The sequence below is a fragment of the Atractosteus spatula genome, chromosome 15, assembly GCF_055471065.1.
Source record: "Atractosteus spatula isolate fAtrSpa1 chromosome 15, fAtrSpa1.hap1, whole genome shotgun sequence".
NCBI lineage: Eukaryota > Metazoa > Chordata > Actinopteri > Semionotiformes > Lepisosteidae > Atractosteus > Atractosteus spatula.
In genome coordinates, this window is record NC_142720.1 from 16,141,840 (window position 1) to 16,163,588 (window position 21,749).

At 41.4% G+C, this 21,749-nt stretch overlaps 2 protein-coding genes across 2 annotated transcripts in view; one reads left to right on the forward strand and one right to left on the reverse strand.

The window, feature by feature from the left end:
- The window catches only part of fbxo11b (F-box protein 11b), a 36,327-nt gene extending 25,599 nt beyond the window's left edge, over positions 1-10,728 (forward strand). Inside the window, exons 9-22 of the mRNA XM_088933748.1 lie at positions 663-774; positions 2,191-2,297; positions 2,770-2,907; positions 3,371-3,588; positions 4,614-4,794; positions 5,289-5,411; positions 5,506-5,591; positions 6,340-6,416; positions 6,545-6,688; positions 6,996-7,106; positions 7,269-7,376; positions 8,158-8,266; positions 8,348-8,446; positions 9,259-10,728. Coding sequence (XP_088789874.1) covers positions 663-774; positions 2,191-2,297; positions 2,770-2,907; positions 3,371-3,588; positions 4,614-4,794; positions 5,289-5,411; positions 5,506-5,591; positions 6,340-6,416; positions 6,545-6,688; positions 6,996-7,106; positions 7,269-7,376; positions 8,158-8,266; positions 8,348-8,446; positions 9,259-9,388 — 1,743 coding nt within the window. The 3' untranslated portion in view covers positions 9,389-10,728. The remainder of the gene's footprint in view (positions 1-662; positions 775-2,190; positions 2,298-2,769; positions 2,908-3,370; positions 3,589-4,613; positions 4,795-5,288; positions 5,412-5,505; positions 5,592-6,339; positions 6,417-6,544; positions 6,689-6,995; positions 7,107-7,268; positions 7,377-8,157; positions 8,267-8,347; positions 8,447-9,258) is intronic.
- On the reverse strand, positions 10,700-21,213 carry msh6 (mutS homolog 6 (E. coli)). The gene is made up of 10 exons (XM_088933747.1): positions 20,865-21,213; positions 18,924-19,126; positions 18,456-18,625; positions 15,626-18,143; positions 14,288-14,562; positions 12,821-12,938; positions 12,634-12,723; positions 12,281-12,435; positions 11,497-11,696; positions 10,700-10,871 (listed from the first exon to the last, which is right to left on the reverse strand). The coding sequence occupies exons 1-10, from the start codon at positions 21,116-21,118 to the stop codon at positions 10,790-10,792; spliced, it is 4,065 nt and encodes a 1,354-aa protein (XP_088789873.1). The 5' UTR covers positions 21,119-21,213; the 3' UTR covers positions 10,700-10,789.
- Positions 21,214-21,749: the final 536 nt, after the last annotated feature.

The window sequence follows — 21,749 nt, forward strand, 5'->3', positions numbered from 1 at the left end:
GAGGCTTGTGCTTTGCCGACAGTACTACAGTCTTTTAAAAGGCCACAGGGTTGGCTGCGTTTGCAGAGCTACAGAAACTGGCCAATTATTTCAACCCTACTATTGGTGGCTAGTGACTATCGCAGGCTTGGATTGTAGCACTCAGCCTGTGATTGGCCATGTGTCTGTACCGGGCACCAATGAACTTAGCATGTTGCTCCTCTTTCCAGGGCCATTCTGGGTTCTACCTCCATTTCACACTTAACCATGAAATGTCAGTATTCATGTGGGGATACATTTCTAAAGCTTTAGACCTAATATATTAATTTTCTTTTCTATTAATGCAGATAAATTAATATTCTGGTAGAAAACTGCTTTAACTTCTTAAGGTCAAAGTTAATTCTTTAAAATGTCAAAGATCTGTGTGTGTTCCTGGCGGTGACTGAGCTATTCAAGGATTATGCTGACTTTATCAATTTTGCTTATAATTGCTATTCTTGTTTTAAACACTCAATGTCCTGAAATATTTTGTTTGACATTTAAAGTATTTGAAATTATATCATACAGGTTACTTCCTCAGGGTACAAAAGTCTCTAAACTGTTCAGTCTTTTACATGTAAACTAAGATTCTACTACATGTAAACATTAGCTGTCTAATAGCTGTTGTGTTGCTGTCTTTGTAGTTTAACCCGGATGACAAATCAGCCCAGCATCACAATGCACACCACTGCCTGGAGATCACAGTCAACTGTAGCCCCATTATAGATCACTGCATCATTCGCAGCACATGCACAGGTGAGTGACACCCTAAGCAAGCCTCGACTCTGGCATCTGGTGCTTAACATTTTGTATATTCTGTGACATTCAGTGCTCTAATTACATCCTTAATATTCAAATGCTTAAGAACATAATGTTCCTTTATGAAAGCTTAGAAATATTTGAAAAGAACATACTGTATCTTTTATGTCTTAAAACAACTCTTTGTGAAAATAGTTTAAAGCCACTCAGCCCATTTTAATCATTTTGTTTTTTAGTAGTTTCATTCTGTTGCAGGAAGGAGCCCAGGGTTTAGGCCTAAACCACTCGGCTGAGATACCCTGTTGTGTAAAGAAGCATTCCTACTCTCAGTATTAGTGAATTCCCTATTATTTTACAGTTGTTACCCGAGTAAGATCTGGGTTAAAACGCCTGAATTGTGGTTCCATCACGGCAGCATTTCACTACATTTAGCTGAAGAACTGTTTAATCTTTTCTCAAATCATTATATGTACCAGTATCTATATGTACAGTAGACCTGTGTCTTACTAGGTAATGTTCCTGACTTTGCATCTATACCAAAAGTTGTGTATAATCAGAACATTCCTCTTATACCCTCCTATTCACTTTCCTTAAACAAGTAAAATCAATTGTATTAGTATGTGTATGTAGTTTAAAGTATTATGAAAACAGTAATTCAACAAATACTGAATTTTTAATAATAGAATGCAGGGAACACTCACCATAACCTCCTAGTGATGATGAATGTGAAAGGAGTGTGCAGCTGATGGAGATTATGATGGTGAAGGTGCTGCACACTTGACTTGCCTCTATTCAGAGTTATTTGGAGAAATAGTTGGAGAGGGGTTCCATTTGTAATTGTTCATTTCCCCTTCATACTTGTTTTTAGTTTACGAGCCATATTGAGGGGATGCTGCACAATAAAGAAAGCACAGGCCTGTTATAGCCTCCGTAGCCAGTTCCCAAAGCGTAGCTCAGATGCATGCCATGCTAGATTTGAGTTTGTGACGTTTCCTGCATTATTTGATTTTTCATTTATTTTTTGTTGCCTTCCATGTGTATACAAATTTGTGTAAAAATGTTCTGCATAAACATGAGTCTATGGTGTTCTTAATAGAATGCTAAAACAAAAGACAAATTTAGAGATTGTTTTATAATATGGCAGTGTATCTAGTTTAAAAAACTGGGAAACTCTATTAGTCTTTACTTATTTCCTGATGAGGTATAGAATATTTTTCTGGCAACTTTTTTTGAAAGATCAGCCTTAGGCACTTGGCTGGCTTTGTAATTCTAAACAATGAAGTAATTCATTTAGCAGTATGTTTTTCTGTTCTGCTACACTACTTTAAGACCCAAGCTGAGCGTTTGGACTTTTTTTCTTTGAGATGTTTTCTTCTCTTTTTTTGGTGTGAAAGTGTGCCTTTTTTCTCCTAGTTGGTTCAGCAGTCTGCGTCAGTGGTCAGGGCGCTTGTCCTACCATCAAACACTGTAACATTAGTGATTGTGAAAACGTGGGATTGTACATAACGGATCATGCACAGGTAAAAACAGCAGCTTGTAATTTTTTTTCAAGTTTTGAGTAGTGTACTGTAAAATGAAACATGCAGTTAGCTTGGTAGGTACTGGATATAGTGGGTGTAGATGGAGAATTGAAAATGAAACTTTGGCTTACTAACTGTGGTTTATAGCGCTCTGCAGTGTGCTTAATGTTGTACTCGAAATCTTTTTTTTAAGCTGGCTAATGTAATACTGTGCACTAAATTACTTTTTAGGTAGATTGGGTTACCTTAGTTTGGAGTTTTTAGTAAAATGGTCTGGGTTTCAAGCATCTTTTCAAACATAAATACACCTTCATTTAGAGTTAGAGATCAGGATTAGTGAAATCAAATATTTAAAAGACTTTAGCGAAATACTTACGTAGTTTTAGGCAAGGCAGAGGGTAAAATGTTTTTCTGCCAGTTCTGAAGATGCATGGAGGTTCTGTAAAGGTAATATATTGCCATTTTCCCTCAGGGCATATACGAGGATAATGAGATCTCCAATAATGCTTTAGCTGGAATTTGGGTGAAAAACCATGGGAATCCCATCATCAGAAGGAATCATATTCACCATGGGAGAGATGTTGGCGTTTTCACTTTTGATCATGGCATGGTAATTGAACTACACAGCTTGGTTAATTTGTAATTTGTCTGCAAACTGTTATTATAAAATTCTGTTTAAATCAAACTTCAAGGCCTGACTGAAATGATAATGGAGGTATGATGTGTTGGAAGACCATTTACTTTTTGCTCAGCTTAAAAGTTGTTTTGTGTAATGTAATTTATTTTCTTGCAGTTTTTATTAAGTACCACAAGAATAAATTCAATATTTACATCTCCTAAAAGGACTTTCAGATTTTGAAATGTTGGAAAACCAACAATACTTGTCGTAGAGGTCAAACTGTACATTCTGGATGTCATCTAAAATATTTAAAGCAACAATTATTTTTGAATAGCTGCTTGCTTGTAGATATGTACAGGAGATTGAGTTGTATTACCTTGATTTAAGAGCTTGTTGTCAGGGCTCTCGTCGTGAACACAGTATGAAACCTTTAACCTGATTGATCTTTCCATAGGGCTACTTTGAAAGCTGCAACATCCACAGGAACAGGATAGCGGGGTTCGAAGTCAAAGCCTACGCAAACCCTACAGTCGTCAGATGTGAAATCCATCACGGTCAGACTGGGGGTATCTATGTGCACGAGAAAGGAAGAGGGCAGTTCATAGAGAACAAAATCTATGCAAACAACTTTGCGGGCGTATGGATAACTTCCAACAGTGACCCCACTATTAGGTAAGTTCCAGCATGATTCAGATCTTGGAAGTACAGAAATAGTGCTGAACTCTGTGTTAAACAGTATTAAATAATCCATACTTGAAAAGTGGTAGAGGTTGAAAGAATTTCATAAAGGTCAAAGGAATGCGATGGTATGTATTCCTAAAATGCTTGTTTTTATGTAACGTTTAGAAGCAGTCTGTGTAATTTTGGCAGTCTGGTGTCTCCATTTGATTGGCTTTGATAAATCACCATTTTGTTTTCCAGCTCTTGATATTGCCATATGAGTGACACTGCAAGTTCCCTTTAGAATCAGTTATATGCAAAGCAAAATGTGTTTAGAGGTAAAATACCTAACCTCTTCCTGGCGGAAATGCCACTATAACAGTAGTCTTACATTTCTTAATAATGGACATTGGAGTGGAAAGTGGACTCTTCAATTGCTGTCCAACTTGTGGGTGTCATTGACCATTTGCCTCTCTTTAGAGAGTTCTCTGGCTTTAAGCATGCCACTGTTCAAAGTCTTTGGTGTGGTACCTTCTTTTAAAACACAGGATGCTGGGGAAACCTTCAGAGTCCACTTGATAGTTCCTGAGGCCTCCATTGCACTTCCTAAGAGCAAATTGTTATTATAGATGTTGGATTTCATCTACGGAAATGATTTGTGAATAAATGTGACTTATTTTCTGTAATTCGGCTTACTGACCAATATTACAGCACTACTGTTATGATTATAGTATACATTTTTAGAATTTTATTTAAGCAAGAGAGTGTAATTTTTTTATCAATAAATATGGAGGACATCGTGTGGTACTCATCAGATACCACTTTCAGGATTATTCTCAAAATTCTTGAAAATATATACAAGACCTTCCAACTCAGAATATATTGCCAAAGGAAAATAGTTATGCTATATGTTTTTTTTTCAAATAAGCATTGGTTCACAGAATAAAATATTCAGATGTATAATAAATGCCACAAAATAAATGTTTTGTGGCATATATAGAAGGTTTTAAACTTAATTATGGAAATACTTTTTGCAGGGGCAATGCCATCTTTAATGGCAATCAAGGTGGAGTGTACATATTTGGTGACGGAAGAGGCCTTATTGAAGGAAATGACATTTATGGCAACGCGCTGGCGGGTATACAGATCCGAACTAACAGCTGCCCTATTGTCCGACACAATAAAATTCATGATGGGCAGCACGGAGGCATTTATGTGGTAATCAGATTTTTGGTCATTTTGGATTTTACTACTGTGCAAATATCATAATTCACTTTTTAGCATAACATGTTTTTGTAGCCATCTAAAGTTCATAGTAAAAATGCCAATGTATTCCATCAGAAAATGGCGTTAAACCAATGTCATCCCCATTTTTGTATTCGGCATTGTGTTAGCTGTAATCTAACTTGGTACTTTTATTTACAGAATAAAATACGTTTATAAAAACTAGCCTGCGTTCAGCTGTCTAGAAGTTCCTGAAAGTGTATTTTAAATACTGGCACTGTATAAACTAATGTAGACTTTTATAGAATTTTTACCCATTTGATTGTATGTTTTTTGTTTCTACAACAATAATGTGAACAATCAGTGGAAGCTTGAAGAGAGGCATGTCTTATGTGTGTCATATGTTAGGGTATTAATTTTTCTAATCCTTTGATAAATAGGGTACTCTTGCAGTGCTTTTGAAGGTTCATGGATGTGTTCTGTTACAGCACGAGAAAGGTCAAGGTGTAATTGAGGAAAACGAAGTATACAGCAATACGCTGGCAGGCGTGTGGGTTACAACAGGAAGCACACCAGTTTTACGTAGAAACCGAATACACAGTGGGAAGCAGGTACAGAATCTAGATAGGAATTTTGATTTGTGAAAGTTTTCCTACTTAATCCTCTGAAGCTGAAAATCGTAAACATGTCTTTATTCTTGAACAGGTGGGGGTTTACTTTTATGACAATGGTCATGGAGTGCTTGAAGACAACGACATCTACAACCACATGTACTCTGGAGTCCAGATCAGGTAAATAGCACATGTACAGGAACTTGTATCTGTATGAGAACATAAGATTACAGACAAGAGGAGGTCCATTTAGCCTGTTTGGTAAATGGTAGATAATTGATCAAAGGATCTTTTCTAGATGTTTGTTTATAAGAAGCCAGTGTATTGGCTTCAACAGTATGCCTGGGTAGCTTGTTTTTATACTCTGGCAACCCATTGGGAAACGAATTCAGTGGAACTGTTTTACTGTAATACAGGTTGGTGTTATCACTTGGTAATAGCACTCGTCTAAAATTTAGGTGTGGGTATTACCTAATGCCTCCTATAACGAATTACTCTGTTACTAATTACTGTGTGGCTCTTGTTTGGTCTCTATTAGCAGGGAATGTGACCTAGTTTCAGCTCATTAGATTTACTTTTTCACTTATTGGTTGTCCGTTGCAGTGAAGGATGATATCTTCCATGAATCCAAAGCTGAATATATTGTTATATATATTTATTTGTGTGATGACTTTCATCACCTCCTAAAGTACTGGTAAAGTTCAAAGGTTGTCTTTAACTGGGTGTTGTGGGATAATCTTTTATTTACAGTGGAAGAAAATGCTCCAACATGTTAATTGCTTCCCTTTTCTTGTTCAGGGCTGGTACTTGGGTACTCAGACATGCCCATTACTTGTGGCACTAAAACCATAAATATGGTTTGCATGGTTACTTTGCTTTACTGTTGATGTACATGTATCATTGCTTCTAACAATGTGTTTTCTGTCAGAACTGGAAGTAACCCGAAGATCAGAAGGAATAAAATCTGGGGAGGGCAAAATGGTGGAATCCTTGTTTACAACTCTGGTAAGTCCCTGAAACAAAATGCTTTTTTAAAGAGGTTTCAGTTTTTACCTTTTTAAAGCAGATAGCAATGGGTCATTCAACCTGAAAATCCAGGGGGACCTATGTAAAATATTTTTTTTTAAATACAGGTTTAGGATTTATAGAAGACAATGAGATTTTTGATAATGCAATGGCGGGTGTCTGGATTAAAACGGACAGTAATCCTACTCTACGAAGAAACAAAATTCATGATGGGAGAGATGGAGGAATCTGCATATTTAACGGCGGAAGAGGTATGTCTTGGTTTGTGTGTTCAGTGTCATTAGAAAAAGGTTAATGTAAAGTTTGGTATCTGTGTGGAATAAATCATTTCTAAAGCAAAACAATTATGGTACAGAAAACGATGTTAGAGTTCTTGTGCTGGGACTGAAAAAGGAGGTGTAGTACAGGTTGTCAGTAAATGTGGGCTGAGTGATTGGTGAAGGCACTGTCAAGCACTGTCAGTTTTATATTCAATTTTGTAGCTGAAACCGTTGCATTTGACTAATAAAGTTACTTGTAGGTCCTGATTAATTTGAGTTGGTTTTTTGAATGTTGTAGGACTCCTAGAGGAGAATGATATCTTCAGAAACGCCCAGGCAGGTGTCCTCATTAGCACTAACAGCCATCCTGTCTTGCGCAAGAACAGAATATTCGACGGCTTTGCAGCAGGTCTGTATTATAACAATGATTTGAAAAGATGTAGGATAGAGGGATAAGGTTTTTTTAGTTATACCGTCAGTGTTTGTTCATGTTTATAATCCATGTACTATAATTTTACCTCTTTGGGTTAACCTTGATCAAACATGTATTTGTGGTCTTTATTTTTACCAGGTATTGAAATCACAAATCATGCCACAGCGACTCTAGAAGGCAATCAAATTTTCAACAACCGGTTTGGTGGCTTGTTTCTAGCATCTGGTGTTAACGTTACAATGAAAGGTAAAACACTATTGCAGTTTTAATTTGTGTAATATTTCCTTTGTAATTTTGCTGTCCAGCTTTTGTTCTGTTGGGTCTGTAATTCAGACCTCTTTGAATGAAAGCTAACATTTCCCTGACTAATTAATGACCCAGGTAACACGTTCATGCAGCCAGAAAGGTTGAATAATTAATCCTGTTAATTATCCAGGGGAAGTGTTTACCTTACCGCATCAAGTAGCTGTGTAGTAAGAACTTTCATTGGAGACTTGCTGCCTGTGTCCCTTTGACCTTGGTCGCTGTGTGACAGCCAACTGCTTTAATGGTGCTCATACATGTACTTAATCATAGCAGAAGGGGAGACATGGTGACACTGCTCTTCAAGTATTCTTTCATACAGGACCCCAGACCTTTCTAACCTGGACAGTGTTTAACAATGAAAAGCATTTTGTTTTTAATTTTAATTGTGGTTTTATTTTTTCCAGTCTAGAACAGTTATATATTTGCCCTTTGTGGGCTAAAACAGTCCCTGCTTAAAGAATGATGCTCATTTAACACCCAGGGTGATGAGATCTATAATTGATAGAAATGTTCTGAAGTTACTTCTGTGATTCGGAGCTGGGCTTAGCTTCTTGCCTATTAAAACACATTGCCTACTACTGATTTGTGAAGAAGCAAACCTATACAAGACTGTGTTCAGCAGCAGATTTTGAGACCCAAAACATGAATTTATTTTTACTGCAATAAAAGACAACTGAAGGAATCTGAAACCATTTCATGTAACAAACCTGTTTTGCTGTAGATAACAAAATAATGAACAATCAAGATGCCATCGAAAAGGCTGTAAGCAGAGGTCAGTGCCTGTACAAGATTTCAAGTTACACCAGCTATCCAATGCACGATTTTTACAGGTAAACTCACTTTTTTTTGTAATTTAGATTGAACTTGTGTACTTCAGGAAAGTCTAATACTTGTTTTGTTTTTTGTCATAGGTGTCACACCTGTAACACAACAGACCGCAATGCAATTTGCGTGAACTGCATCAAGAAGTGCCATCAAGGGCATGATGTAGAGTTTATAAGGCATGATAGGTCAGTGAAGTTCTTCTTGGTTTGAATTAAGATTTGAGAGGTCAAAAATTGTATTATTGCTAACCAGCCTCATGAAAAACGCACCATTCCTTCTTAACATAAAATTGTTATTGTATAAGTGCTTTATACTGAGAATCGGTAGAATGTTCTCCACTTATGCATGTATGTTTTTAGCCGTTTATTGGATTTGGATTAAATGTTTAATGTTTGGTCATTCACCACCGAGACTTTAGTATTGCAGTGAGTTAGAGTATGGGCGATCAGCTGATTGAACCCATTGAATGTGAAGTCTGAAAATTATGAAAAATAAGAAACAATGAACCATATACCCCTCTTAGTAGCAACTACAGAGTCCTGTTCTGTTGATGTTTAGTTACAGGAGCCAGTAGAGTAGCACTTACCATTTGGGGTGAGACATTTCAGTCAAATGCTTTCTGTAAATGGAGCACAATAAAAGAGATGGTGAATGACAGCACCTTGGCAATACTAATAGAGAGGTACAACTGTGATAGAATGGGCTAGTGTGTCTTATTGGTAGAGGTTCACTACATGCGATTGTTGGCAACCTGCCTGCACAGTGCTACATGAAACAACCTGGACTTGATTAATTTGATGCTCAGTATATTTGATCAACTAAGATTTCCTAAAAACTGCTGTAAGGGTTAGGTTTGCAAGGAAACCCTGCTGACAAGCTAAAATATACCAGAAAACCTGACAGAAGATTTTGTACTTATATTCTCTCTGGTCTAGCATTGGATAGTACTTGGATAGTGTGTGCAGTGTGTAACAACCTTTCTCTTGTCCCTTTTTAGGTTTTTCTGTGACTGTGGTGCTGGAACATTGTCTAACCCTTGCACATTAGCTGGAGAGCCTACACATGATACAGACACACTGTATGACTCGGCTCCACCTATAGAATCAAATACATTGCAGCACAACTGAACTCAATGAAAATCGAGAGCTTCTGCCATTCTCTAGTTAGTGACTCCATGTGTAAAGTTAAGTTTGTGGAGAAAAACTAAAATGAAACACGGACAACACAGCTGCCCAGTTCCGAAGGAAGATTGCATTAAAAGAGTCCCAGTGTCTGGATGTGAAGCTTTTTTTGCAGCCTCAGTTTGTTCCTGCAATGTGTAAAAAGGACTTTAAAGTGAAGAGAAGCAATATGTTGACTCAGGATTAATGAAAGTACTGGGCAGTCGAGCATTACTGTGGAAAACGAGAGACTTCCTATGCCTGAAGTGGAACGTTAAGCTGCAGTTTTGTACAGATCCAACTTCCTAAGAGCTGGTGTTTTTACAAGTAGCATCGAGCCATAGTCCTCCCAGCAGCACTACTATTCTCTTAAGGAGCAGAGCTATACCCATCTTGCTGCCGTTGATGGATATATGGGTACTGAGTGCATCGGTATATATGTATGGTAAAATGTGATCTAGCACTTCTGCTTTGTTTGTTTTTTAAATATGTACTCTGATTGAGAAATATGATTTTAATGCTTTCTCATGTAGTTTTGTATTTTCAAGCAAAAATCTTACTGTACTTGAATGTCTTTTTTTTGGTTAGCACACCTTAGACTTGCTGTAATTGTACTCATGTCCCAGTATCTAAAGTTCTTTCTGTGAAAGAGGAAAAAAACAAAAAACACTAAAATTACCTCCAGTAATGTTGTTTTAATGTAAAAAGTTTAAAGTTTGGTTTAAGCATTAGTGTTTTCATGAGACTGGTTATTGTAGAAGTGTATTTAGACCTTGCTGACCTATTTTCCTTCTGTAATGTATTTATATAGAAAGAATTGACTTTTACTATGGAACATTTACCTTCTGTGTGTAAGATGCTCCTGTCCATTTGGTTTTAATTGAACATTACAGCAAGGTTGTCCCTTTTAAAACTGTTGAGGAATGAAAATGGAAACACTATAACAGGTCTCATGGAAACACTGCTCAAGCAGGCTCGGTTGTTCATTATCTTCTGAGCAATGCGGTGCTTGTCTAAGTATGTAACATTACTGGAGATTATAAATAGATAAGCTTCTTGCTATATTGAAGCTGAGACAAGTATATATACAGCCGTATACAGTTTCATAGCTTTTTCATTCATGTGTATTGGTGACAGTGGGTTATCATACAGCCTGAAAGTGTATGCATGTACCATAACATCTAGACTTAATATATTGTGGAGTATTCAATAACCATTATGTAGATGCTAGTATGAATTAAAAGGGTTTAATTTCCTAGAAAAAACAAGGAAACTGGTCATTTTTAAAAATAAACTTTATTAGATCATTACAGTAGTGAAGAACATTTTATGGGGGGTAATGGGATGGTTGAGACTGCGTGAAGCTGTTTAAACTGCAATCATTTTCTTCATCAGGGTAGAGAAGCAAATTGAGTCAGCATTTACATCTTCAGCAAAAGAACAGAGCTGCCTACAAGAGAATAAAGAGTCTTTGTTCATATGATCCTGGTACTTATATTTAGAACCCCCCTTAAGGTGCACAATAAGAGTTTCAATTTATGACTAGCATGAGGCTTGATCCCAAAAGCTCCTACTTGATACTAATGTTTTAGGTTTATTCTGGATTCCCCAACTTCTCTATGCATTGTAGTGGTATAGAAATATACAGACTTGTCATTTAAATGCCCCTAAATCATAAAGAAATCCTTGGGATAAAAGCAAATAACAGGTCTTATAGGAGCCTGAATCCTGTAGCTTTTTTGGGAATAACTTGCTGTATAAAATACCTTTAAGAAACAGGTTATTCTTGCTGTATTGTCTTAAGGTTATAGTATGGGTTGCAGGCATCAATCAGGTTATTTCAACTTTTAATTAGCATGTACCAATTCAACAAGGCAGAAGCCATGAATATCTATCGGGGAAAAAAAACCTATCCTAACACTTACTCCCAAACCATAAGTCCTATGCTTTATGAGGCCTCAAGTTCACTAGGATTCAGTGATAAAATAATCACTTCCTTCAAGTCAGGCTAAAAGGGGAAAAACAAATAAAACTGCATCATCCCTGTTCATCTTGAGAAACAGTTAACTACTTACTTAAAAATCCGAAGGGAGGTGGTGGTCCTCTCAAATTCCTTCGCCTTCCTATGGCCAGTCTGAATGACGTCCTCTGGGATGTTAGCGAGTCTGGCAGCATTGAATCCATAGCTCTTTGGGCAGGCTCCACAAATGAATTTGTACAGGAATGTGATAGTTTCCTGGCTTGGGTCTTCGCACTCATTCTCAACCATGCATGCCTGCAAACAAAGCAAGGTCACAGGCTGGCATAAATAGGACTGATCATGTTACCATGGTAGAATGGAAATGAGAATTTTAAATCACTACTGTAATTTATCCTTGCATGCCAACTGCATCACAGTCAGCTATAACATACAAAGCAGGAAAATGAATGAGTTGTTTAAACTGTTGTATCTCCTTTAACCTACACAAAGTGAGTAGAAAACTGCTCACTACTGCAATCTCCTCTGTTCAGGGATTGAACAACTACTTTTCAGTTTTGAAAAAGATCTGCCCAAGGTTCTCAAGTGATTAGTGGCACAGATAATTGGTTAGTCTCCTTTTGGCTAAAGGAGACTTTTTAGCCTAAGTTGTAGATCAGCAACACTACAGCAGCAAAATGGCCTCTTATGGCATTTGCAGCACTCTCCATAGAGATGGCAGACGAATAAGAAAATAGCACTTCCCGTCCATACCAGTGCGGGATTTACTCATGCTGTAATTACTTGACTCTGCTACTGACGAAGGGTTAACCAAAAATGAGAGGAAAATGAAGCTGGAACCGAAGAGTGAGTTAGATTCGATATTGGGAGACTGCACCTACCATGTGGCCCAGGCGCACTGCGGGGTAGTGCGAGAAGTCTTCCACAAGGGAGTGGTAGTGGGTGGAAAACAAAGTGCGACATTTGATGTTTGCTGCCAGTTCTTTAACCACAGCACTTGCAATTGCAGTTCCATCATAAGTAGCTGTGCCCCTTCCTGGAAAGAAAAGTTTAAAATTAGGCTTTTAATGTTTTAAAACACTTAACGATGTGTATTTCATAATCCAGCTGGTAGAATAGCTCTTCTCCAGAGAAGTCACACATATCATATACCACTAGCAAGCTGCTGGATCTTCTTCAGTCTCTGCAGAAGTACAGCAACTGAAGGATTTACAGCACAAGAAGTCAAAGTTACCTAATTCGTCAAGGAGCACAAGGGAATGGCATGTTCCGTGGTGAAGAATGCTTGCAGTCTCACTTAGCTCCACAAAGAAAGTACTTTCACCTAAAAGGGAAATTAGAAAGGTGACCAAAGATCTAAATTCTCACCAACTGTAACAGTGACCTGAATTTAGAGAGATGTGAGCCTCCCAGCCTCTCACCTGCCATGATCCTGTCCGATGCTCCCAGCCTAGTGAAGACCCTGTCAACTGGTGTCAGCCTTAAGCTCTCTGCAGGAACGTAGCAGCCAAGCTGGGCCAGAATGACCACAAGACCACACTGCAGAGAGCACACAGCATAGGATCAGATGCGTCAGTATAGCACACTAAAATATAATGCAAGTGCACAAAAAGAACATAGCTAAGTGGTGCAGACTGTCCACAAAAACAATGCTCTGCATTCCGCAAGATATAATTTGACTTTCCTATTTACTATAATATGCAAGACTGCAATTGTTTAATTAGGTATGGATGTCTTGGGCTTTGCAGCATCAACTGCTAAAAGAGCTAGACTAGTGCTCATTTAAACAGTTTTTAACTGAGAAAGTCATTAAAAGAAAAAGCAGTACACTATCAGCTGTTTTACATCTGCTGTACCACTTCCTATAAAACCCATCTTCAGGTGAACAATGGCAGCAGCTGCCCCCCTCACTCACGCAGCAGGAAGTGGAACTATACTTGCACCCGCAATGGTGGCTCCTCTGACTTCCTACCCAACTTGTTCTTCGGTCATTTTGCAATTCCTTAATTGGGCAGCACTAAATCAGGCTATGACTCCTGCTTCTGGCTTGCGGTATAGTATTATTAATTTTAAGTAATCATAGAATTACTTATCAAGCAAACTTCACCATTTACAATCTGATCTCTCTAAAACAGTGGTCCTCAGTCCTGGAATACCTCATTTCTGCTGGTTTCTGTTCAGACTGGGTCCTCGCCACTGCTAAGTGCTGTCACTAACTTAAATGCTGTCTTGTTCATCCATTTTCCCCCGCACTCGGGCCTTGCTTTCACAATTACTACAGTATTGTGCTTCTTATCCTTGTTACTGGGTAACACTGGTAGCTTTTGGTTTTTGAGGTCTTTTTTAAAATCTATTTTGAGCTCTTAATGAGATTTCTAATTGGCAGCAACCCTCACTGAGATGTGCAAGTTGAAATATAAGCACTTGGATTTAAGCAGGAGGAAAAACAGTGATTCACTGTAGGAGTGTGTCCAATACTATTTTCAATCCTACCCGTCTGTTAATCATCAATTGATCAAGTATCAAGAGCTGATCAGTGAAATAATGGAGCAAATTCTTTATTAGCAATGTGAACAAAGACTGCATCAATTAACATTTTAAGTTCCCATTTGGAACAAAAACCTGCAGACTCAGGGGTACTCCAGCACCAGCATTGAGAACCACTGCTTGAGCATGCAAGTGCTCAGTCACAGCTCGTTTCAATACGAGCAAGGTCTGCATTACCTGGATATTAGACTCCATTTGAAAGAAATATCTTGCATTTCCTCTCAAAGAGCCTTTAACACTTCCAAATGTATCAAGACACTTGAGGTACCTTTTCCAAGCGGTTTTCTTTTAAAAGGCAGGATACTGCTGTGATCGGAACATAAACCTAGCAGGGGGCTCACCTGTCTCATGAGGGTGGACTTGCCACCCATGTTAGGCCCAGTAACCAGCACGCAGGACGCCTGCCCGTCCTCCCCCTCCTCCCCACCAGCACAGCCAATGCAGACGTCATTGGGGATGAAGTCGTCTCCAAAGAACGTCTTGGCGATGCAGGGATGGCGGGAGCCGCGCAGCAGGAGGAAGGGCTGCGAGCCGGAGTCCTCAGGTAAGACCACGTCTGGGCGGCACATGGGCCCGTCTCCCCCCTGACTGTACCGGGCCAAGCAGAGCAGCACGTCTGGGGACAGAGTCGGCCTGCTGTCAGTTTGGCTGCCACTCCTCAGTACTATTCTATAACCCACACTCAGGGTTATTGAGTGCACCTCAGCAATGTGTGCTTATAAACTAGGTGGGTGCAAGAAGTTTTTTTAGTGGATCTCCAAATTCATTTAAAAAAATTACCTTCCTATCCTGCCAGACTCAATTATGCACTTATTACTCGGGCTATAAAATACTACCTGTTTAATTTGGAATCTGTGCTACTATTCAAACTTAAAATTAATCTCTTTATATTCTGGAATTAAGGCTTCTCAAAGAAGTGCCCAGAGGAATTTTTGTCCTTTAAAGTTTTAATGCGAGATAAGCACAAAGTGATGTAACCATATCTACACTACCTACATAAAATGGAAGAAACCAACAACCCAGAAAGTCAATGACGGAGAAAAACACTATCAAGACTTCGGGCACAAACAGTCTGTCTGTTTTTACTCCTTGAACACCACAGATCAATATTTATGAAGAGTTCTCTCCTTCAGGAAAAACAGCTACATGTAGTCTTTGCGGTACCCTGTGAAGGTATTTGACAAGGTAAATAGAGGAACACGCACACATTTATCAATCATGAAAACAGAAGGTCCAGACAAAGTATAAGCCGTCACACGACTCAGATCCCTTAAACCCTCAAATATTCTTATCGGATTATTCCGATATGCATGTCTTTGTTTGAACCACTTTACTATTGCACATAATCATTTACATCTTGAAAGTTTAGGATGTTAGATGCAAATGAATTCTTCATCTTTAGGCTGGAAAGTGGGCTGTAAACACTATACTTAGCATAGGGCTGCAGCATGTAAACCTGCACTTCCTGCTGTTCCAATATGCATCTCTAGAGTGGGAGAATTGTAAAGCGCTACACTTAAGAGGTAAACTCCCACACTAAAAGGATGGGTCATGAGAATGCAGCAAGCCAACAAATTTGGATCCTAAACCTATTCTAGATAACCATGTTACAGAGGTTAACTGTAGCAGAACTCAGTATACTTATTATTGTGACCACATGTAGATGCGTGCGAGTTTACCTAGGACTGCCATGCACTCCACTGCAGTCTGCCAGTCTTTGTGATTCTTGTCAAAGTTGTAGAAGAGCCTCCTCATGCAGTCTTTCAGTGCTCCATCCCTCTTCTCTTCCCAGCTCACCAAGTCCCCCAGCAGTCGCTCAATGTCCTTGCTCCAGTAGCGCTTGCAACCCTTCTTGGTGGACTTGACCTCGTAGTCTTCAGGCACATACCTGTCCGTGACGCTGTCTGGAATTTCCATCTGGTAGCGATTCCTGCCAGTGCCCCAGTATACTATAGCCTTGCAGCCCAGACGTTTGCGCTGCCGGTCAAGATACTCCTGCAGGGAGGCCTCTGTTTGCTTGATTCCAATCAGAGCCTGGTCAAATTCTGGGTCAAAGCCACTCTTGGGAGTTATGATGCCAGTGTTGCGAGCCTTCTGGTGGTCAAAGGCTGTGTCCCACCTGTTTAGCTCCCCGGACAGGTCTGGGAAAAGCCCCTCTTCACTTTCAGCTTGAAAGATGACCACCTGCCTCAGCAGCTTAGACCTGAAGTCCTTCACAGCTGGCTGAAAGGCTGAAATAATCTGCTGCATGATTTTGAAGCCTTCTAGGGCAGAAAGGAAGTCTGCAATCTTACGCTTGCTATAGGTAGTCTCCTCGTACAGGATGGCCTTACTGTCAGGGTGATCTTTGCTTTTCAGGGGAGAGCCCATGCTGTGGATCTTGCTCAGTAGTCTTTCCAGGTCAGGAAGCTTCTTTAACAACTCAGCAGATTCTGCCATCTTGTCCGGGACAGCCATGAGATCCTCCAGGGCATCCAGTCGGTCACTAATGGAGAAGGGATTGCACAGCGGAGCACATAACCATTGTTTCAGGAGCCTTTTACCAAATGGTGTGCAACAGGTATCCAGCCTCTCCAGCAGTGTGCCCTCTGCTGTGCCTGTTGCTGCATTCTGCAAGATCTCCAGGTTAGTCAGTGCAACACCATCTAACACCATGCGCTGCTGGGTCTTGGCAAAGAAGCTGGTGGATCCCCCAGCCTGGTTCATTTCCACATCAAGGGGAACATACTCCTCAAATTTACCCATAGACAGCAGCTCTTGGTCCACCAGACACTTCTTCAGGTAGAACACACAGCCGCCAAGCGCAGACAAGGCCAGCTCATACCCCTCCCCAGGTGTGAGGCCCAGAGTGTCGCTCTCTGAGGTCATGGCTCTGAGCACAGCAGGCAGGGTCTCCTTAGCATCTCCATTTTTTGTACCGTTCTCTTTAAAGTAGTCCTCCTCAGCGAGGACTTTTAGTGTTTTAGAAGCATCCCAGAACTGAGATCCAGGATGCAAACCCTCCTGTATGGCAGAAGCCAGGGAAGCTTTCAGAATCTTTCTAGTTTCGGCAGAGGGGTTTCCCTTTTCAAAAAGCACTTGAGCTGGATTGTAGTGTGCAACTAAAGTCCTGAAACGGGAACAGTGGCGATCGTCTTGAAACTGACCTACGTAGAACTTGCCCACCGAAGTGTCCACGAAACTCACCCCGTAGGTGTGCTGGCACCCAGAGGTCTCCTCTGCCGCCTTCTCCTTGATACATAGCAGGTACTTGCTGTGGCTCTCTGAAGGTGCACCATCCAGGACACTGTAGGTCTGGGTGCCTTTGGTGATCACTCTGCACACTTCCCTGCGCACCACCCTGTCAAACTTAGTGGGACGTACCATGCTTTTGCATCTAGCCTCCATCATCTCTGGGGTCTCCAGCTGCTCCACTCTTGCCACTTTGTACCCCTTTTGGACGAGAACATCAGAGAAGCGAGCAAATCCAATCTCAGGGAAGCCCGAGTGAGCCCACGTACCCTTCATGAAGGTCAGCCCTAGCTCGTTCACCCCTATAACAGCATCCATGTGATACAGCTCATAGAATTTACCCACTTTGTAGAAAAGCACAGCATCAAACATCTCAGACTTGAGCTGCCACCACCTGCGCATGCCAGGAGTGGCTTTGTTGAAGAAGTCCTCTGGGACAAAGAGAGTACAGGGATCATAGTCAGGGTCGGTCTGTTTCCGTCTCTTGGCATCTTTTCTTTTGCCATCCTGAAGCCAGTCCAATTTTTCGTGGTCCCAGACTGTGGCGCCACTGCCAGCAGCTCCCCCAGAACTTGTCTGGCTTTCGAAAGTCTCCGGAGCAGAAAAGGCAGACAGCCTGGACCTGGTATCCACAGACACGGACGGGGATCTCTTTGGCGTCTCAGAGGAGCTGCCCATCTTCAAGGCTCTTTCAGGCTCCCTCTTGCGCTTGACGGGTTTGACGGGGCTCTCCGGCTCGGACTCCGTTTCGGGTTCGCTGACCTCGCGTTCGTCCACCCCACTGCTGCTGGCCTCGTCGCTGCTGGCCTCCGCCTCCTCGGGCCTGAACTCTTCGTCCGAGTTCTCGCTGTCCGACGCCACCGTGATCCGGCGCCGCTTGGTCTTCTGCTCAGGCTCCCGAGTCCTCCTCTTGGTCCTCCGGCTGGCTCCGACCTCCTCCTCATCGCTCTCTGATGATTTGTCCACCTAGGAAGTACATCAAAGCCTTTAATGTGACCTTTCCCCTACCGAGTTTGCAAAAATAAAATTATTTCCATAGTGTTTCACTTATCTGGGGGGTATTTAACCAAAATTTTGATGGTTTGGGCACAAGCCATTTTCACCATCGGACGTAAAAGGATTCTTTTTGCAACTTCCTTCCTTCACCTTTAAATACCTGCCTTGTAACTCTGGTAAGGTGTGGCCTTTAACACCTTGGAGCAAATACACAGATGACATTTCAAGAAAATAGTAATGGATACTACATCAACTCCAGCCTACGCAAACAGAGCAGCTCACCTCCATCTCTTCCTCGTCTTCATCATCAGAGGGCTCTGTGCACACAGCAAGCTGCAATCTCTTCTCTGGGTCGTCTTTCATGGCACTGTCTGCCATCTCCATTGCCCTCCGGATCACTGGCTTCCCGCTGAAGAACGTGCCACCCACCTTTGCATCACTGGAGTCTGAGCCTGAAGCAGGGAACAGGATCTTGAGCAGACTCAGGAGCATGGTAGTACATGACAGAATAAGTACTGGACATTTCAAAAGATTTTAAACAGTCCGACAGAAACAGAGAAAAAAAAAGTGTAAAGTACTTACAAGCTAAACTATATAAAAACACTACAAGCTATGCTATACCATCAGAATTCAAATGCATGTTTAACCATCCAAACTAATTTTTTTTTTTGCTTTGGGTAGTGAATGTTTCATTTAATTTCAAAGGCAGATTAAATTTTTTTGATCGAAAGCAGGCGTGGCCGTCCTCACCCTCATACTCCCGGATGTACTTTGTGCTGACCCAGCCCCTGCTGGGGGGCTCGTCGAAGAACTGCACGTGCAGGCGCTGCGCCTGGCCTCGTCCCCGCAGCTGCTCCCCGCTCACAGGGTGGGGGTACACCAGGCACGGCCACCAGGGGTGCCCCTCCAGCTTCGCCCATACCAGAGCTCCCGCGCGGAACTGGCACGACTCACTGCAATAATAAGACGTCTTACACTTATGCAGCGTTTTCCTGGACACTCCTCTCAAAACACTTTACAGGTAATGGGGATCCCCTCCACCACCACCTGGATGATGCGCCAGTACACTCGCCTATCAATGGAGAGGAGAACAGAGTGATGAAGCCAGTTCAGAGATGGGGATCATTAGGAGGCCATGATTGGTAAAGGTCAGGATGCCGGGGCAACACCACTACTCTTTTTGAGAAACGCCCCGAGATTTTTAATGACCACAGAGAGTCAGGCTCTAGGTTTTACATCTCATCCGAAGGATGAGGCCTATAGTTGTCCCCGTTACTATACTGGGGCATCAGGACCCACACAGACTGCAGGGTGAGCGCCCCCTACTGGCCCCACTAACACCTCTTCCAGTTTTTTTCCCCCCCCAGGAGGTCTCCCATACAGGTACTGGCCAGGCTCACACCTGCTGAGCTTGAGTGGGTTGCCAGTTGCGAGTTGTGGTGATATGGCTGCTGGCAGCAAGAACAGAACAGCCACATGCAGGCTCACAGACATGGGACTTCAAAACATAATAATTTAGGAACGGTCAAGGTCCTCAAATGCCTCTAGTGTCATGTTGTTAGTTCTTCCAGGTTCAATAACTGTCACATACGAATGATTCAAATGTGGGTGGCTTTAAATTTTTTTGCTTAAACGCTTTACAGGAACATACTCTTCCCTTCTCTGCCACAGTACCTGAGCCTCTGACCCCTTATCATCAGCAACAGTTCAGCCTTGAAGGAACACCTAGTAATCCAACACCACAAAAAGTACCTCTAACCTCTGTAGTTCTTTTCCTTTCTGAAATCAAGATTAAGGTAACTCTTTTGAACTCGGGAGAGCTGCCCCAATTTTAGACCTTCTTCACATAACATCGGTTAGGATATTGGGAATAGGGATGAGGATACCTACTGAAGACTTGGCACTTGAAAACACTGAATACAGATAATCTAGAGCCGATTTATTTTTTCTTTCTCCAATGTACGAATGTCACTGCACATCTCATCGGTTAAACAATGCATGCATTTCAATTGTAAACTCCTAACTGGACTGAGCAGACTTCCTCCCCCGCGCCCTTTCTTCCAGCACAGTTACCGACTTTATTGCACACGCTGTAAATTACAGCCCCCAGCCACAAATTCTCCGCTGGGAGAGCAGTAGAGCCCGGATTGGGATTAGACAGGCAAGTCCCAACAGGCGTGCCAGAACATGGCGGAAGACGTGAACGTCTACGCAGCAAGAGAAGCCATCCACACTTAAGGAAGTTACACTGATTTACTGTAGGGAGAGAGCACGCCAATCAAGCCAGATTTCTGCAGCTGCCCTCAGTGGGGCGGTTGTACTCAACAAGCATTACAAGGTTTCCCGCCATATTCTGGACCATAATCTTTTGCGCTCAGGACATGATAATTTACAGGAAGTTACTGACGATCAGTAACGGAATGATGGTAATCAGCACCGTTGAAACTGTACATGTGCTAAGTTTAAAAAGAATAACTCTCTTACGAGGCACGTAAGCAGTTGTTTGAAAGAACAGGACAGCACACACAAACTAATACTGCAACGCTGTGAAGGACTTCAGATGATCTTCACTTATTCTCACAGTGTAATTATTATTTTTCCTCCCTTAATGACACAGCACAACACAACTACTGATTGCAAACACCAGCATATATTATTAACTAACAGTAAAAAGAAAAGTTGGATATTCACCTTTCTTTAACCGCAGGCTTTTTCTCTGCAAAAAGCTTACTGATCCCAGCTTTGACTGTTGTTTTGCTTGACTTCGCCGGGGCTTTCTTGCTGCTTGCAGAACTTGCTTGTTTCGCTTCTTCTTTGGGGGAAGTGTTAGATTTGCGCACCGCAGACGGCAGATCCGCTTCTACAGGAGACGCGTTAGTTTTCTGCTTACTGGAAATAGGTGGCGATTTAGTAAAGAACTTGAAAATATTGCTCTGCTTGGCCATGCTAGCTTATTACTGGCTTGTTACTAGGAGTCTCTGAATCAAACCTACTATTACAAATCTAGACTTGCATCCCTGACGCTATCTATCCGCCTCTCCGCTCCACCGAGAGTCAAATGGAGTATTGGCGCTCGCGGGAAATACCCAAGGAGGAAGGTAAAGGGTCACAAGGAGGAGGTGTCTAGTCAGAACGCAGCCAATGGGAGGGCGCGCTGCTTGCGTAGGCCTGTTTCCAGCGAATGACGAATCGAGTGTTGTGATCAGCGCGGCGAGCACATGGCTGCGGAGTCAGTGCTGACTCAGCTACCCAACACATGGAGCGATGCACTGGTTAGGAGCTAGGGAGAGTACTAGCATAGCACCTAGAGGTCCAGTGTGTATCAGTATCATTTACTATTCGTAGTTCTCACTGCTACTTAAAAACTGCTCGTTGTAAAATGGGTTTTAGTGTTCGCTATGCAGGATAGTGTTCTGCCCGATTCTGCCGCCCGTCGGTAAGCACTATTATGTGCGCTGTCATGAAACTGATTTGTTAACAATTGATATAATTCATATCGATTATAAAATATAAATTAAGCGATCAATAAGTCATCAATATAATTTTTTAAAAAAATATCATCGTGAAACTAGAATT

Bases quoted from the DNA above. Each gene is read 5' to 3' on its own strand.
- msh6 (XM_088933747.1), bottom strand. From the start codon at position 21,118: ATGGCCAAGCAGAGCAATATTTTCAAGTTCTTTACTAAATCGCCACCT. The intron at 19,127-20,864 runs GTGAATATCCAA...TTATTATTGCAG, and splicing joins AAGCCTGCGGTTAAAGAAAG to TGAGTCGTGCCAGTTCCGCG. The intron at 12,436-12,633 runs GTAACTTTGACT...TTTTCTTTCCAG, and splicing joins TGTGCTCCTTGACGAATTAG to GAAGGGGCACAGCTACTTAT.